Genomic DNA, 17432 nt, shown 5'->3' on the forward strand with positions numbered 1-17432 from the left:
TGGGCGCACACTGCAGGTATGAGGCAAGCAGTGTGACAGTGCCAGGAACACTGAGCCAGCTGGAACCAGCTGTAACTTGCACCAGGAGGAGGAGATATGCATTGCAACTCTGCTATTCGCTCCTCCCAGGCTGATGCCACGCAAATACCAGGACATGTGCCCCACGGGAAGCCTTGCTTCTGACTCCCAGTCTGCTGTTCCTGCCTTGCAATTCCTCAGCCCCTGTAGGTTTCAGTGGAAGATAAGGACACAGAGCACCATCAGACCCTACAGCGTTGGTCGCTGCTTGTGAAGTGCTTCAGTTTCATCCTCATCAGCTGTTTGAGTCGGGAGAGGGAGGGCACCTCTTCTCCACGATGAAAAACAAGTTGAAGTGAGGCAGAAAAATCAGTGATAAATGAGTGTGGAAAGTGTTAATGGAGCCAAATGTCCCGAGCTTATTGGATTAGGAAAGTCAAACTAATTTTGAAATTACGCCTCGAGTGTGGGAAACTAGATATTGTTCACCATTTATCTGACATAACAGAAAAGTCTTAATGGCTGTCATCTCAGCACATTAGGAAAACACTGTCGAAGCTCTTGCTGACAAGATGCTTTCTCAGGGGCTATTAATTATATTGCGTTATTAGCTAACCATGGTGCAGGAACATATTTTGCATGTTAACTAAAGTGCAATGACCATTTAGCTAATAAGTATGATTCGGTCTTTTGAATCTTAATGATTAGCAACTTGACAAAACTGTAACACAGAGATAAAAATAATGATTGAACGAGCTGTGTCATAAGAACAAGTTTCAGCTGGATCTCATATGTAACAAGGGCAGATAACGTGCTAATTGCCAGCCTGATGGGAAAGGGCAGACGTAAACATATCTGCAGATCTGACCAACCCTTGTGACCCTTTCCTGCATCCCCATGCTCGGTAAAAGTGCACTGCGACAGCTCAGCCCGGCATATCAGCTCCATCCCTCCCAGCAGCACGGTGAGGACAGGGATTGCCGAAGTACTGTGCAGCTCCCAGCTCTGCTGTGCTCTCCATGTAGCCTTCCCCACGGCAGCCACTAGCAGAATTGATTGGAAACATCCCAGGATAAGCAAAATACCATCTGTAGGGGATGCTACAGATGAAAGAATAATATTAAAAAGCACAAAGGCTCAACTCAGCACTGACCAAGCAAGGGGAGCAACCCGTTAGCTCTCAGGAGTCCCCGTGTGCTGGCAAGAGGCTGTAGAAAAGCACAGAGGGGGAAGATATCTTTCTGCTGGTAACCATTTTTATACTCTTATTACCCAAGTGGCTCTGAACCCATGGTGAAGTTCAGGAATTCACCTATGGCAGCGTGGGCTTTGTTAAACTGATGTACGTGCTACATTACAATCAGAAATTCAGGCTTTTAGTTGTCATTTATTTGGTAACACGGAGGAAAACAAAGGCTGCCTGGCTCGGTGTGTTGCTAAACAAATGGTACCTCGCTGCTGTGTTATTCATTTTGAACGCAGACCCTCCTGAAAGCACCACTGACTGATGCTCCTCAGGCATCTGCACAAAACTCAGCTGCACGCCACCAGAGATGTTTTGCAGCTGCACAGCAAATGCCACCCACAGAGCAAATGTGCCCTACTGGAAAAAAACCCTCCTGTCTGGAGATGGACGTGTGTCTGAGATGTACAGAGGGGAGAGACAACAGCACAAGGCAGCACACGCTGCAGGTGTTGTTCATGATCACCTTTATGTAACAGACACAGATAACACTGCTGTTATTGCAGGCATTCCAGGAAATGATGACATCTCCTCCACTGAACGCATGGGGACAATGCTGGTCCTGGTGAACTTTGTGCCTGCACTTCCAGTCGCTTGGAAAGAGCCAAAAATTTGCAAAGTCTGCATGGGAAGGAAGTTCAGGCCCAAAGAAGGGAGTGTGAACATTCCCATCACGGCCACTGCAGTACTTGTCATCGCAGTGAGCTCACTGTGAACAGCACTGATGTTTCTTCCTAAATAAATAGTGGGTATCTATCCTGAGAAGCTTCTAGAAGGCCTTGTTTCACAGCAAGGAATATACAAACCTTAAAAGCTCAAGTAACAAAATTGTTGGTTGTTAGGGTTGATCTAAGCACTGTACAAAAATAGCAGAGGGCAGTGAGGGGAGGCGACCTGGCAATGGTCACACCATGGGAGAGATGAAACAGAGAGGAACAGCTTCCTACAACCAAAGAGGAGACAAATAGTCTGCAACCACACATATCAACCCAGACAGAGTTTCTTAGTTTCTCTGAGAAACACTAAAAAATGCTGGACAGGCTTGAGAGGTGAGCACATGCAAACCTCTTAAAGTTCAACAAGACCAAATGCAAGGTCCTCTACCCGGCTCAGGGCAATCCCAAGCATGAATACAGGCTGGGTAATGACTGAACGGAGGGCAGCCCTGAAGAAAAACACTTGAGTGGATGAAAAAAGGATGCCTATGAGCTGTCAGTGTGCACTTATAGCTCAGAAAGTCAACTGTACCTTGGGCTGCATCAAAAGAAGTATGACTGGTGGGGCAAGGGAGGTGAATTCCTCTCTGCTCCTGTGAGACTCCACCTGGTGATAAGGCCCTGGCACAGGTACCCGAAGAAGCTGTGGATGCTCCATCTCTGAAGGCATTCAAGGCCAGGTTGGATGGGGCTTTGAACCTGATCTAGTGGGAGGTATCCCTGCCTATGGGACTGGATGGACGTTATGGTCCCTTCCAACCCAAACCATTTTGTGTATCTGTGATCTGTGCGGTGTGCTGCTAACACAGCTGCACTAGCAGGTGTTTTCTCAAGGCTTCAGATCACTCAGCAGGAGGAGGCAGCAAGCATGAGAAGAAGAGGTGAAGGCATGAGGCTTCAGCATCACGCAACCCCTTTTTCCTTCGTTCCAGCTGAGTGATGACCCTGTTTCATGTAATGCTTTGCCAGCTGGTAAGATCATCCTGCCACAATGCAGTGGGACACAGAGGCACACATGTACGGTATTCCTCCCATTCTTTCCTTGGCTCTTCCTGCAGCTCAGCTCTGCCAACAGTTTCAGAGCAAAATGCCAGCTTGGCACCTGTGGCTGGATGGTGCAGGCAGCGCTGTGAAGTCCCGCAGTTGATGTGTCCTCCTGTGCTGGCACCTGCAAGGTGTTCGTGAAATGAGACTTTTGCCTAACGTTTCCTTCTGCATCCCTCCTTCCTGTGCATGTGGCCATGCCTACGCCTCCTCGCCGCCATGCAGGTCTTCCAGCTCCGTCATGGATTTGGCCGGTTGCTTCTTGCGGCGGAACGCAGCTGCGATCTCCTCAAACGATTTCCCCTTCGTCTCGGGTACTTTGAGGTATGCAAACAGGAAGAAGACCAGAAGGAGGACGGCGAAGACGACGAACACATACGGTCCGCACAGATCCTGCAGCAGGGCAATGAGAGCACGGCACAGCCATCAGACCACAGCATGGCTTATCGTCACCCTGCCTGCATAGCCTCAAAGATCCGGGGGACGTGTGCACATCCCTCTATTCTGCCCTGGGGACCTCACCCGCCTCATTGGTGCTGCTTTAGGGAGGTTTCTTACCGCGATGTACTGGAAGCACATCCCCACGATGAAGTTGCAGGCCCAGTTGCAGAAGCCGGCAACGGCGATGGCGGCAGGGCGCGGGCCTTGGCTGAACAGCTCAGCTACAATGAACCAGGGGATGGGCCCAGGCCCCACTTCAAAGAAGATAACGAAGAGGAAGATGGCGATCATGCTGACGTAACTCATCCAGGAGAACTGGCTCTGCAAGAGGATGCACTTGGTGTTATGCTTCCAACACGCTTCTCGTTGATTATTGCTAATTAATTAAGTTTCTTTTTCAGAAATCACTCTTTATTCAGACAAGTAGGGGCTGCACATGCAGGACACAAAGGGCGCAATGTCCCCGGGTGCTACATGACAAAGAACAGCTTCAGCTATTGCTATTTTGTCCCTCCTGGGGACAAGTATTTTCCAAACCTCTATGAGATGAAGATGAACATGCAGAGCTTTCATCTTCAGGAATGCTTTCTCTTCTCGTTCGCAAATTACAGAGAAAAAGTGGAGATGGAGCTTTACCAGGAGCGCAAGTCCAACCGTCATGGCCACGGCGCTGATCAACATGCCCATCAGACCAGCCAGGAACAGCGAGCGCCTGCCTGCCTTCTCCACCAGGAAGACCTGCAGAAATGCATGTATGATCAGTCCCTAGCGGTGCTGCTCTGAGGAGGGTCAATCAGGTCTGTTAGAAGCAAACAGCTCGTTACCACCACTGCACCTCATTCCTGCTCTTTTAGCTCACGTGGTCGAGAGACCGCTGCACCTTGCCTGTGTGGCAGCTGGAGTCAGAAGTTTCGCCCTGGTGGCTCCCAGAGTCCTGCTTAGCTGACAGCCACAACGCTCAACTTGATCTTGGACTCTGGTCATCTCACCCAGCTTTTGACATCTGTATCTGTACCAACATCTTCACCCAATAAGGAGATGGAGGTAGCTTCAGATGGCAACAAACATGTCTTGCCTTGAGATACCTTACATCAGCCTCTGAAGCTGCCTTTTCTTCCCTTCCACTTTAAAGGACACTTGTGGCCATTCGCTCAACCTCAGACATCTCTTTTTCCTGTAATTACAGCCAATGATTTACACTTCCAGGAGATGGTCTCTGTTCTGGAGACAGGTCACCCTACTGACTCACGGAGCTGCAGAGCCTCCACCTCCTCTCTCCTTGCCAAGATCTGCCTGTCTGTCAGTTATTCTGCCTTTTAGTCAGGGGCTGTCATTCATTGACAGGTGTGTGTAACTCTTTAAGTGTTGATGGCCAAGAGAACGAACGTCCCCAGGGTAGATGTGCAATTGCAGGAGCCCATCTGAGCTGGAGGCAGACCTCCTCCAGAGGCACAGCCTCTGTGCCTGGTTTCACAATGAATACTCATGGCTTTCCCTCTGCACGGGATCTGCAATGGACTTTCTCTAAAGAAATTTCACCCCAAGGCCTCCTACCTCCATAGGATGGGCTAAGATCTGTATTTCTGCATTGCACCTAGTCCCGCTTCCTAGTGGGTGAAAGTCCTTTACTCCCTAATATGCTCCAAAGATATGAGGGAGGTGGTCATGCTTGGCATTTCCTGCTCTTCCTATAGTAATAATCACATTAAAAAAAAAAAAAGTCTGCTGATTAGAACTGAATTAATGCTCCCAAGAGATAGACAAGGATGGGAAGGCTGGGAAGCTGGAACCACCCTTTTATTGCTGCAGAGCATTGCATAGATCTGAGGAGGAAAAGTTCTCTGTTTGTTTATTGCTATGAAGTAGCCTTTGGATATCGATCATGCAGGCACTGTGTGCATGCAGAGGAAAATCTGAAAGACCAAAGATAAGAAGAAGCTTATGAGCTGTCTGCTCCTGGGGCAGATTGGACCTACGGAATCGCAGTCTCACGTGTAACTTTGTTTGGGGCTCAGTGCTGATCTACCTGAGCTTCCCTGCACAAGATGATGCAGCTTTCACTCACAAGGCACTGAGCAGTGCTGTCTGACAGCAAGGATTTTCCAGAGGAGGGGATGCCCAGGATTCTCCCCGGAGGTATTTGCAGCTCTGCAAAACCACGACCCCGGCTCCAGCATAAAGTCGAGTTTCAAAATCAAATCTCAGCTCTCTCATTTTGGGGATCTAGGGCAGACGTATTTACTTACGGAGATAACTGTGAAGACTGTGTTCACCACTCCAACGCCAATGGTTGCATAAACTGGTTGGCCGACACCGGCTCTCTCGAAAATGTTTGTAGAGTAGTAAAAGATCTATCAAAATGCAGTAGGATGAAGGATTAGGTAACGTGGCTGCTGTAACCATCTGTTCTCTTGAAGGAAGGATTTATCCTGCTTGCCTGACACTTGAGGTTATTTAATTGTGATTAATCTTTCAACTTTTAAATTATTTATTATAGTAATTAAAGCCAAACCTTTTGAAAGAACCTGAGGGAGTTAAAAACCCTATTTAAATTTCCCCCCTGAACTATTACATTTTCACTTTTGACAGTTCTCCTCCACCCATGTTTAATCTCCAAAATTGGATTGCCAGCACTGCCCGTTGGAAACAAATACCGTGATGGGACTGAGGTTTGAAGAGCTTTTTGGATATTATTATATTGAAATGACTCCAATGTCTCCCTTCTCTCAAAGAACAAGGCAGTTCCTATCTTGTGGAAGTGAAGGACAGCAGGACAGTGTGGGTTTCTTTCACATTTTTGGGAGCCTCACCGCGTTGATGCCCGAGAACTGCTGCGATATCTGAACCATCAGTGCCACGATCACAGCCTGCCGGTACTTGGAGGAGCTGAACAGCTGCCCGATGGACACTCTCTTTTCGCTCGCAGCTTCTTGCTTTTCCTTCTCCATCTCAGCAATCTCTTTCATCGGGTCACAGTTTCCTCTGAGCCTTTTCAAACCTTAAGAGAAGGTTCAAAATTCTTTTATATTAGATTAGCGAAGGAGCCTTCCCTGGCCAAAACGGAGGTACACCAATAGGTAACACTGGGTGGTGTAAGAACAGTCACGTGAACCCAGAATGTCTCTTACTTTTTTTGGCCTCCTCCACCTTCCCCAGCTTGATGTAGAGATAGCGGGGGCTCTCGGGGCACAGCAGCAGCAGGAAGAACTGCAGCAGAGCAGCCACACCAGACAGCCCGAGCAGCAGCGGCCACAGCTCGTCGTTGCCAAGGAGAAAGTCCAGACCCAGGACCTGGAATTAGGGAGGCATGTTGGAAAGCAGGGAGAGGTTTCCAAATGATGCGTGGGCAGCATTTTTCTTTGCACTACTTGCAAAGCGTTTCTGTAACCGCAGCACAACAAGCAGGGCCTTACCACGTTTTTCCCCAATTTTTTGTTTTTTTTCAGGAAAGAGTAAGAAGATGCAGACTTCTGGCCGTGTCACATGAGATGAACTCATGGATGTGCCAGTCTGTCTCATGGTGGGGACACCCAGCACAGTGCACAGTGCTCCCTGCTCCCTACCCCTCTCACAGAGCCATTCTTAGACAGTGAGTATCTCATGCTCAGCATCCAGTCTGACTCTGACCAGGTGTCTACCAAAATCTCACATGGGTGGGCAGAAGTCCTTGGGATGCTTCACACCTCTGACTCAGGGCTGGACTTTAATCCCATTCGGGCAAATTCTCCTTCAGCTTTGGAATGGAACGTGAAAAATTTCTCTAAGGCTCCCCCATGTATCCCCTGATATCTGTCATGCTCTGGTTCTGTGGCTTTCCCTTCGTACCTGGCTGATGAGGATGCCTGTGACAATGGCCAGCTGGTGCAGTGTCCCCAGTGCTCCTCGGAGGGCAGTGGGAGAGACCTCACTCACATACATGGGCACGAGGCCGGAGGAGAGCCCTGCACAGAGCACATGAGCATCACCCCTCTGTGAGCAGCAGAGACCTCTCCCCAAACTAGAAAGGAGGATGGAGACCGAATCCCACATCCAACACCCTGCATCTGTCGTTTCACATACGGCACGCAGCATCCCGCATCCTCCATCCCACAGCCCACATCCCACGTCTCGTATCACACATCCCATGTCCCACACCCCACATCCCCTCCAGCCCAATCCCTTGCAGGGCTGTTCAGGTGCATGTGCACGCACACAGCCCAGCACGGAGCAGAGCTCTGCTGGGAGCAGTTATCACAGAGCAAAGAGCTTTCTTCAGGCTTTCCTTGACCCATCAGAGCACACCAGTAACAGCGATAACAAACTGTATTTCTAAGCTAATTCCAATGTAATTCCACATTATCTGCCTGCTATCTTTTCCTCACTACCCACAGCACTGCTGTACTATCTGTAGTCTGGGTGTAGATAGGCTGTTTCTTGGAAACCTGTTAAACAGCACAATTAACAGCATGCTCATGGGACAGTCACCACAAGACTGAGCCTGAAGTCTGAGGCACTGCCCAGGAGGAGGATCCAGCTCCCTTCTAGCATAATTGATTTAATGATGGAGCTGACCCGAATACCCCTGTAGAAGATTGAAAGGGTGGGCTTGGGGGAGAAACCCTTTATGAACTAAAAAACCCTAAATACTGCAGAAATGGAGAAACCCTCCTGGTCCCTGCGCCCGCCCCGCCGGCACTCACCGCAGTACAGCCCCGTGATTGCCCGCCCAGCGATGATGAGGATGTGTGAGGGCCCCAGCTTGGCCAGCCCCATGAGGAGGTTGCCAGCGATGGAGAGGACATTGACCACCAGCATGGCTTTCACCCTGCAGGGCAGCAGAAATATCAGTGGGGTGCAGGGAAACCAGGGTTTACAACAGATGGCAAACGCTGATGAAATGCCCTCTCTTTTTTGGCATGAAAAGGATGGGAGTATCTGCAAGGGTTGCTCAGTGGCTTCTTGGTTGAGGGCTGAGCACTGAAATAAAACACCCAATCTGTAATTTAGGACCCAGACCTCTGGGATGTTAGGAGCACTGTTTTGGAGGTCTGATGCTTTTTGAACTGAATTAGACAAAACAGCACAAGTGGTATTTCTGCAAGAAAGAAGAAGGTTTTGGAGAAAATTCAGACAGGAAGGCTTACACTGTGCTAATGCAGTGTACTAGGTTTGGACTTGAAGATCCTTATATTATGTGCTTAATGATTATATGCTTCTATGAATTTGAAATTCATGGAGAGGAGTTGGAGAACGGGGACTCACATGCCTGGAGAGCGCATGGGAGCAGGAGGGCAGGTGCTAAATTGCAGCTCTGGGCTCTGCGTAAAGCCGTAAATACCAGGGGAAACGAATCTGGTCCCTCCCAGTCCTCAAACCCCACTGAGATCTGCCCAATAAAATTATGCTGAAAACCTCATTTCTTTGGAGCATAAAGCAGAGACTTATAGCGGGCATGCAGTGACATTTGGGTTTGCCTTTTGCTCAACTGGAGCCAGAGGCAGCTGCTCACCTCCCCATCCGGTCGCCGATCCAGCCCACGGTAAAGGAGGAGACCATGCCTCCAACAGCAAACATGGAGACAGAGAGGGACCAGTACATGGTGAGGATGTGAGGGGACACGGCGGGGTCCTCAAAGCCAGCTGAGGGTGGGAGCGTTCCCTCAGAGCTGCCCCATGCCTCCGTGCCTGGGATGGTGACAGTGATGGAAGCATCGTCCCTGGAGGTGTTGGTGGCGTGCCTCACCATGGGGATGGCACCCAGCAGGCGCCCATAGTGCGCTTCTATCACCTGCAGCGGGCAAAGAGGAAAAGGCCATCATTCAGAGCTTCTGAGCTACAGCCACCCCTGGGCTCTGCTGTGGGGATTTTCCTCCCCAGGACCCTGCTGGGCACATACCTTCTGCGGGGCATTGATGACACCCAGGCTGTAGCCGTACTGGAAGAAGCCCAGCACTGCGGTGAAGACGGAGAGGACCAACGTTCCTGTGAGGTGCTGGGAGGAAGCAGAGCACAGCCTCAGCCCCAGCTGGGAAGAACGCAGCCCTGGGACAGAGCTGTGCCCCTGCAGAACCCCTCAGTGCAGCTGGGAGGACAGACCAAGCTGCTGGCTTTCAGCAGTGCTGGTGAGAGTGCTTTTTTCAATCTGCCACAGTTGAAATTATCCTCTGAGGTGACAAAGATCTTAAAAAATAACCCCCCGACCCCTTTGCTCTGGCTCTGTACATAGACATCGCAGAGCAGTGCATTAAGAGGGGTATTTTTGCTGGTTGCAGTATTGGCATGCAGCAGCCACCAACCCTGGGTGCTGCTCTCCCCCCAAATCCCAGTGCCCACCACCATCAGCAGTTACCTTCTCTGCCTGCATTTTGCTTTTCCCATCCATCCCCACTCCTCTGGACAGCGTGCTGAGCTGCTCCCACTCTGCAGAAGGGACACCAGGGGCAGCAGAAGCAGCCGTGCAGCGGGAGATGGGACTATATCACCTCCGGAGTTAATGAGAAACCCGTGTCCTCCTGGCAGTCCTCAGCTCAGCCAACCCATGCATTTTGGGGGTGACAAATAGAAGAACGGGGACTCAGGGCAGAGAAGGGATGTGGGCAGTGCAGTGGCGCATTGAGTTTGGGCTGTCCTATGGCACTGTGCCATGCTGGGGAGCAGGGAATGCAGCCACACACAGGAGATCAGCACCCGTGCTGGCTTCTGTATAGGGTTTATCGACTGTATCACAAAACTTGCTGAATTTTAGCAAGAAGAAACCTTTCCAGCACACGGAACAAAGACGCTAGGAAATGAGTACGCGTTTTATTTATACATCACTTGGCACCTGCTTTAAAAGATATTTCAGAACAGCAAACGTACACAGATGCAGATGTATCCAGGTGTTTGTATGCATGTAGCTCAGCCCTCACTGCAGTGCCTGCGCCCACCACATGCGGGCATTTGGGTGCTCAGGGAATGCTGTATGCAGACCCAGAGACACAGCGCAGCCAAATGACCCCGAGCACCACCATTACCCCACTGTCCCCGAGCAGCCCGTGGTGGTGTGAGCACACAGTCCCACTTGCTGTGACTGCTGATGCTGCGTCCTGCATGTCTTGGACTTTGCACAGTGCTGTGGATCTGGTCTGAACTGGTACTGCTCAGCTCTGTGCTGAAACACTGCACGGCTCAGGTTGGAACCCCACATGCCAACAGGTGCTGCTGCCTTCCAATGGGTTACGGTGAGTCACAGTGCTGTCCATCAGGAGCCTTCGCTTGGGCACTGAGGATGCTTTCCATAGAGGGAAAAATAGAGAGGCGAAGGCTGCTCATCGCTGTGCTGGGCTCAGGTAAAACTTTAACTTGAGGTAAAAGGTTCACTGCATTTATGCAGCCCCAGCCTCTGCGTCCACCCCTCGGGCTGAGCCCCCTCCCACATCCCTGCTTGGGGTGACGAAAAGCCTTCAGGATGCCGGCGGGGTGTGCATGGCAAGGAAGGCCATTTACATACCCCCAAAAAAGGGCAGGAGGGTGTTTGCAGGGCAGCTGGTTTCCAGCAGCACTCCGGGCTGTGCTGCACCCAGGGCAATTGGAGCACATACTTGGCTCCCGGTGACCCCAGATGTCTTTCCATGGGGTTGTATGGGGTCTGGATGGGGCTGTGCTGCCTGGCACAGGTTAGGGCTGGTCTTGAGCCCTGGGCTGGGGAAGGTGGGGGGCAGCGTGATGGGTGGTGGTTAAGTAATGAAGTGGGGTGAGGGCAGGGACTGAGGTGTTCCTCTTGGTTTCTTCTGATCGGTTCGTGTGGCCGTGGTTTTAAAAAATACATTCACAAACCGCCTTGTGTTCATACACAACAATTCTCTTTTATTTCATCGCTGCACCCCAACACCCCACAACTGAAGAAAAATCATTTAAAGCTGCGCATTCTGAACCAGTCACATTGAGGGGGGAACAAAATGAAATGAAGGTGAGATGCGCCTGCAACATAATTTGATAGAAGGCTCTGGTTTCAGGTAGTGGAAATACACAGAGTGGGTGGCAATCGGTGATGGGTTGGGTTTGAGAGCTGTCACCGTGCTGTGCTGCGGGGCAACAGGGGCGGTGGGGGCAGTGCCCCATCCACGTGGGTACCAATGTGGGCAGAGCATCCCATCCCACCCCATCCCATCCCTGCTGAGCAACGCTTTCGCCCTGGATAAAGATTCGAGTTTGACCAAGTCCTGTTGATTTAATCATTTTTTAATAAAGCCATCGTTACTGAGTACACCAAGATTGCCAGTTAAGCTCTCTATATGTCGCTGGAGGTAACAGTGCTGTGATCAACAGCAAAACAACGGAACAAAACGAAAACAAAACGAAAAAAAAAAACAACCCAAACGAAACGAGGTAGGTTAAAACCAGCAACACAGACCTTGTTATGCGACACCCCAATACCACAGCGGCCATGCTTGCAGCTACTGAGAAAGAAAACCCCAGATACGCACTGAAACGTAAATCAACTGAGCAGAGTTTATAAGGACACGATTCAACCCGAACTAAACACACACACATTTCGGCACAGATGTCGTCTTTCACTGTATGTTGGGTAATTCGTAGGGAGCACGTGGGGGGGGGGGGGCAGAAAACGAGTATAGATTCAGACCCTTGGCCAAAGGAACCACGCACATAAATATTGTTAAGCTCTTTACAAGCCCATCAGCAGCACAGCGGGCGGCTCGCTCTGTGCCCGTCCCCACGCCGGCTGCCCCTCCATGGGATGGGTGCCCGAGGCCCCCCAGCCCCCCTCCATCCCAGCCCTCTCCCGCCGGCATCAAACGGCACCGCTGTCCCTATCACGACACAGCATCATGTGAAGATCCATATAGAAATATGGATGGACAGACTTGACAAAAATGGTAGCTGATTTTTATTAGTCTAAGGCTAGTAGTTTAGCCATTTAAAATCCATTTCCCAAAAGAGGGGAAAAAAACCTATTATTTTTCTCTTCTTTAAAAATCTGTTAAGCCGTTGCTGCCAAAAGCAACATGTAAATGTTGGTGAAGGCAAAAGATTTCTAAAATTACCCAGCTATACGTTTATGGCCTTCATCACAAAGATAAAAGGTACATTTATTGTGCTGTCTCTCACCAGATTTAATTGGTAACTTTACAACATACTATATATTTGATGCTAGCAGGCAGACAGAATTAAAAACAGACTTTTTGACACGGTTTCTTTCCCCGTTCTTACAAAGTAGGGGACAAAGAAAAACTGGGAAGAACAAAAAAAACAAACGAACAAAAAAAAAAAGAAAGAAAGAAAGAAAGAAAACGACCTCATAACCCACTATAACACAGCGTAATCGGGAGACCTCCAGAGGTGGTTTCCCTATCCCAAGCCACGTGCGGGGTGCGTGCCGAGCCCTCCCCAGGGCGGCAGGGGAGCGTGGGGAGCAGTGATCCTCAGGGCCCCCCGCATCTGCCTCTACAGTGTTAGTCCACGTGTTTAATGTCCTTTAAATTAGAAATAATGCCACGAAGGTAAGTGCCAAGGGCTCTTCTGTTACCAGTTCATCATGGAGTTTCTGTTGAGGGTCATGAAAAATACTTGGCTGCTTCCTCCGGATCTGACCGACGCGAAAAATACCTGTTTGGAGACGGGGGGAAAAAACCTCAGTGAATGCTGATGATTTTTATGACGATCAGAAATAATCTGAACTCTCGTGGATGAGGGAAGCCACGGCTGGGCAGTTTCCTCTGCTTAAACCTCATTGCCTGATCATTTCTTTGGGTGACTGCAGTCATGGTGCTACACTGGGCGTAACAATCTGGGCAGAAAGGCTGCTGGAGGCATGGAGGCACGGAGCCCAGCCTGGGGAAGTGGCTCAAAGTGGGCGCAACACAGCCCAGGAAGGATCCAGCCCCGTGAGCCCACGCATCACAGCTCAAATCCCAACCACTTCAAAGCGAGCGTGTAACAACGCCTCCATTGCTATCACCACTGCAGAGAGCAAGGTTTGGAATAGTCTACAAATACCACGTTTATCACATTACTGCCACAGCATTACTTATTGTGCAACATTAATACGACTGCTTTCAGTGATTTATATCTTGCTAAACGTTAACCATTTGGGTCAATACTCACACACACACTGTGTTACACAGTGCTTAACTGCCTCAGATTGAAATGCTTTTCTTTGCAAAAGTTTTTTATATTATTTCAGCGACTTCCGAAGGCTAAATTGGGGAAAACCCAAACTTTCCTTCAATACATTCAAGGCACAAAGAAGTATTGGGCCTCTCTATGAAGAAGGCTCTTCTGTGTCCACCATTGCTGGACCACAGCAGAAGTCTTGAAAAATAAGTCATCGTTTAAGGGAACGCTTCCACAGGTCCTAATTTAAAACCACTGAACAGGCAGGCCAACTAAATAAAGTAACTGCAGCCTCCAATCCTATTTATTGCATGTTATTAAACCCTACTCTGGCGACAGAGCAATCAGTGTCTGCATGTGTTTTGTGCCTGTGCTCCTCACAAAACAATTCCCTACTGCATGGTCTTGATTTATGTTGGTGAAACCCCGTGCCACAGGAAAGACTGACAGCAGACATCAGGGCTGAAAACAGATCTCAGTATTCAACTACCCCTGCCATGAGAACTTTCCTTTTCCTCCAGACAATCCTCCTTCCCTCATTCCCTGTGCACCTTCACACCTCAGCAACACCCAAGGCAGGGCTCATCCATGCAGCCATACAATTTTATGATGCAAGTGCCTTTACACATGGCTCTGCTGCCCCTGCAGAACAGCGTTTATCAGTGCTGTCTACAAGAAAAGAGAAAACACTTTACGACCACGAACTGAAAATGCATCATAATGTTTCTATACCTCCGTTCAAATTAGGGCTGTCACACAACCTTAGCACTACCATTTCTCAACTTTTGCAGAGCTTATTTGGTGGCCTCAACTGCTAATGGTCAGATGCAGCATTTGAGAGGAATTCAAGCTAAGTCCGTGGGGACATCAGTCTGAAGCAGAAGAGCATTTGTTGACAGGCTGAGATCTTCGTCCACTGAAGGAAACTAACTGGGATGGGACTTATGGGCACTGTTTATTAAACAAGACCTTGAGCTTAATTACTTATTAACCCCAAGACAAACTAGACTGTCTAAAACTGATCGGTTTTACCTTAAAGCACGGATACAAATTTTGCAGTGGACTTACCTTATCATTTCTTTCACATAGAAACTTTAATCTTTGAGCTCTCTTGTGCATAAATACTCCGTCCAAATGTCCCGTCTCCACTGACCGAATCTCAATAGCTTTCTCTCCCCAGCCCATTATTTGATTGGAATGAATGTAGGCTGTCGAAACAAAACGTTTGGTAGGTGTTACCATGTGTGCTGAGCTCAATACTACACCATGGGTAGGAATTCAAAGTCTTTGCAGGTGAATTACAGAGCTCTGCTGAATAGCCTTAACATAGCAGTTTTAATCCAGAAGTAATCCTGCATTTAAGGAGAATACAGATCAGTTCTGCTTTCTGCAGGTGAGGAGCTGGGACAGTGACCCACCTGCACAGGCCATGGGGCTGAGCAACCCAGGCTCTCCCAGCTCCCATCTGGCACTAACTCCAGTCAACACAATACCCCACCAATGTAATGGTTTATACTTGGGATAAAGCACAGTTAGTATCTTCAGAAAGTCATTTGCTTTTACTGTCCAGAACCAAACTACAGACATTTGGCAACTACATCTCTTACATGGCTGAGAGAAATTTCCCTTGATAAACAAAATTCCAAATAAGGAGCATGCTTGACTCTGCACCTTATGTCATTTCTACTTTACAAAGGCGAAGAGGAAGGGTTGACCTACCCACAGAAGTAGGCATTTCTCCCCACTGGAGCACCACATCTTTAGTTATCCGTCCGTAGGTGTTCACATAAACACCTTCATCCTCGTAGCACACAAGCATCTCCATCCCGTCTGTTTTAGGTAGGATGACAATGGCATGAGGAGTAATATTGCCCTGAATCTGCAGTTAAAATAAACACCCTACAAGTCAGAATTACATTGAATGGAAGAAGTGGTAAGGGGAAGGGAGCAAAGCCTTAGAAAAACAAAACCCCAAACCACACTAACAACAAAACCCGCATTCCATTCCACAAAGCTTTTCCACTGGCTTTTAGAGATAAGCCTGAAGGGGAATAAACTGTCATGTTTACACTACTGCCAAAGCTGTCTTACACAGCAAGGATGAGCAGGGTCAGCAATTATACAGAGATCACAACACCCAAAGATTGACACCTGGCAGTAACACTGATCAGCAGCTGTTGACTGATGAATCAAAGTCAAATTAGGCAAATAAACCCAGAGTTTTACAGGTAGCTCTAGGGAGGAAATACTCCCCTCTCTGAGCAGTGCTCCCCCATGTACTCACGTGAGATGGTATATAGATATCGTAAGAGTTCCCAGAATCTACATCAATCACATGGAAACCAGTGTGTGATCCAAAGATAACCTTGAGCCTCTGACCCTCTTCTACAGTGAGATCGACAAGCAGCGGTTTGTGCTGGAGATCTGCAAAAGACTTTTATAACCCCTTTAGTGAGTACCACAGAAGAAACAGCAAACCCCATGGCAGCCCCCTGATACGGTTTTGAAATTGCATTTGTTTGAATGCGCTTCCTATGAAGCGTGTCATTATTTCTGTTCCTCATGCTGTTCCTCAGTCATATGCCCAGGGAAGCACCCGCTCACTCCAGCCTTCCCAGCACACAGGTGCTCGCCCTGTCAGGCACAGATCTTTTCCCCAGGGGCAGCTCTTGCTCCCTATGCAAGTACTGACTCCCAGCAAGGAAATCAGTGAGCTGTACTTCCAACTGCCTGAACAGATCCATGCCTACAAGGCCAGGTGAGGATTCTCAGCACCCAGATGGGAAGAGCAGCACCAGGAGTGCTGGGCAGCATCCCCACTAAGCCCACAGATCCCAAGCTCCACTAATGCTGCTGAGCTCTTCACGTCACCCAGCCCATTTATTCTGGCTTTTGTTCAGAGAAAGCAAATGTGACCTAATACCAAATAAGCCCATTTCTTCTGGAAGGATTCAAAATGAGATTACTCAGCATGGAAGTCTCTAGGAGGCACTGCCCCTTGTGACTTGCTGCTGCACAGAGCTTAGAACGAAAAGTGCTTTAAAGTACTAAGTACAGCACAGCCTCTGGCAGGTTATGTAGGAGAAAGGTCTCACTGAAGGAAACTGGGGTAGATGAAAAGGGAGAGAAAAACAGCGGGTCGCTCCCCTGCACTTTCTTGGTATAGAATCCACACTGCAGAAGGGAAGAGCGCCTTGCAAAACAAACATGGAAAATAACACCAGCCTGATTTCACTCTCTGTGGCTAAAGCAAGCAAACAAGGTTAAAAAAAATCCCCTAAAACCTCAACTCTGCTTTATTAAAGGACATTTGATGAGCTTTCTACAGCTTCTGCAATGAAGCCTCCCAGGATAAGCGATATTAATTCTTCACTGGTAGCCATAAGCAGCACATATCACATCTCTGCAGTCATGGGCTTCATAACATTTCTACCAGGGCAAGTACAGTGATGATAATGCTTTTGAGGAGTGGTTTTGTTTGTGTCCTTGAGGTCTGAAAGCCCTGGCACTGCACAGCAAGACTGAAAGGAAACCCTGCGGGTGCTTATCTTCATTGGCCCTCAAAGAGATGTGCTGTCTGAGGAGATGGACTATAAGCAAAGCACTTTCCTACTCCACACAGTACAGAAACCTCATGTGTTTACAGTTACAGAGCGTATTCTGGTGACAAGGCACACATACCTTAAATGCCATGAACTTGTGATATGGTTTAGGAGCCCAAGCATAGATCTCTACAGCATTCTTTAAGGCAATCACCAGGAACTTGATTCTTTCATATTTCACTAAAATTAAAACAAAAGATGTTTAAAACACTCTTTTTTGCTTCAAGATGGCACAGTTTTTCTCTAGAAACAGCTGCTAAGGCTATCTCTCTGTTGA

General features: G+C 48.7%; 2 protein-coding genes across 5 annotated transcripts in view; both read right to left on the reverse strand.

The window, feature by feature from the left end:
- Nucleotides 1-1385: 1385 nt before the first annotated feature.
- Nucleotides 1386-9900, reverse strand: SLC2A2 (solute carrier family 2 member 2). The gene is made up of 11 exons (XM_042881328.1): nucleotides 9790-9900; nucleotides 9337-9432; nucleotides 8951-9228; nucleotides 8142-8266; nucleotides 7288-7403; nucleotides 6591-6753; nucleotides 6273-6460; nucleotides 5709-5813; nucleotides 4099-4200; nucleotides 3580-3783; nucleotides 1386-3414 (listed from the first exon to the last, which is right to left on the reverse strand). Exons 1-11 carry the CDS (start codon nucleotides 9820-9822, stop codon nucleotides 3223-3225), a joined length of 1602 nt encoding a protein of 533 aa, XP_042737262.1. The 5' UTR covers nucleotides 9823-9900; the 3' UTR covers nucleotides 1386-3222.
- A 1744-nt stretch (nucleotides 9901-11644) lies between these two features.
- The window catches only part of TNIK (TRAF2 and NCK interacting kinase), a 138413-nt gene continuing 132625 nt past the window's right edge, over nucleotides 11645-17432 (reverse strand). For all 4 annotated transcript variants that reach the window (XM_042881358.1, XM_042881359.1, XM_042881360.1 and 1 more), the window contains 5 exons: nucleotides 17235-17335; nucleotides 15838-15987; nucleotides 15273-15432; nucleotides 14622-14761; nucleotides 11645-13046 (listed from right to left, as the gene is read on the reverse strand). In XM_042881358.1, the coding sequence (XP_042737292.1) occupies nucleotides 12963-13046; nucleotides 14622-14761; nucleotides 15273-15432; nucleotides 15838-15987; nucleotides 17235-17335 (635 nt within the window). In that variant the 3' untranslated portion in view covers nucleotides 11645-12962. The remainder of the gene's footprint in view (nucleotides 13047-14621; nucleotides 14762-15272; nucleotides 15433-15837; nucleotides 15988-17234; nucleotides 17336-17432) is intronic.

The sequence above is a fragment of the Lagopus leucura genome, unplaced genomic scaffold (genome assembly GCF_019238085.1).
Source record: "Lagopus leucura isolate 7727_CA_CO unplaced genomic scaffold, USGS_WTPT01 Super-Scaffold_100029, whole genome shotgun sequence".
In the NCBI taxonomy this organism is placed as follows: domain Eukaryota; kingdom Metazoa; phylum Chordata; class Aves; order Galliformes; family Phasianidae; genus Lagopus; species Lagopus leucura.

What these genes read in the sequence shown, in the direction of transcription:
- SLC2A2 (XM_042881328.1), bottom strand. Translation starts at nt 9,822, where the DNA reads ATGGATGGGAAAAGCAAAATGCAGGCAGAGAAG. An exon ending in TCATCAATGCCCCGCAGAAG is followed by an intron (nt 9,229 to 9,336) that starts GTATGTGCCCAG and finishes TGCCCGCTGCAG; the next exon opens with GTGATAGAAGCGCACTATGG. An exon ending in CAGGCATCCTCATCAGCCAG is followed by an intron (nt 6,754 to 7,287) that starts GTACGAAGGGAA and finishes CCCTAATTCCAG; the next exon opens with GTCCTGGGTCTGGACTTTCT.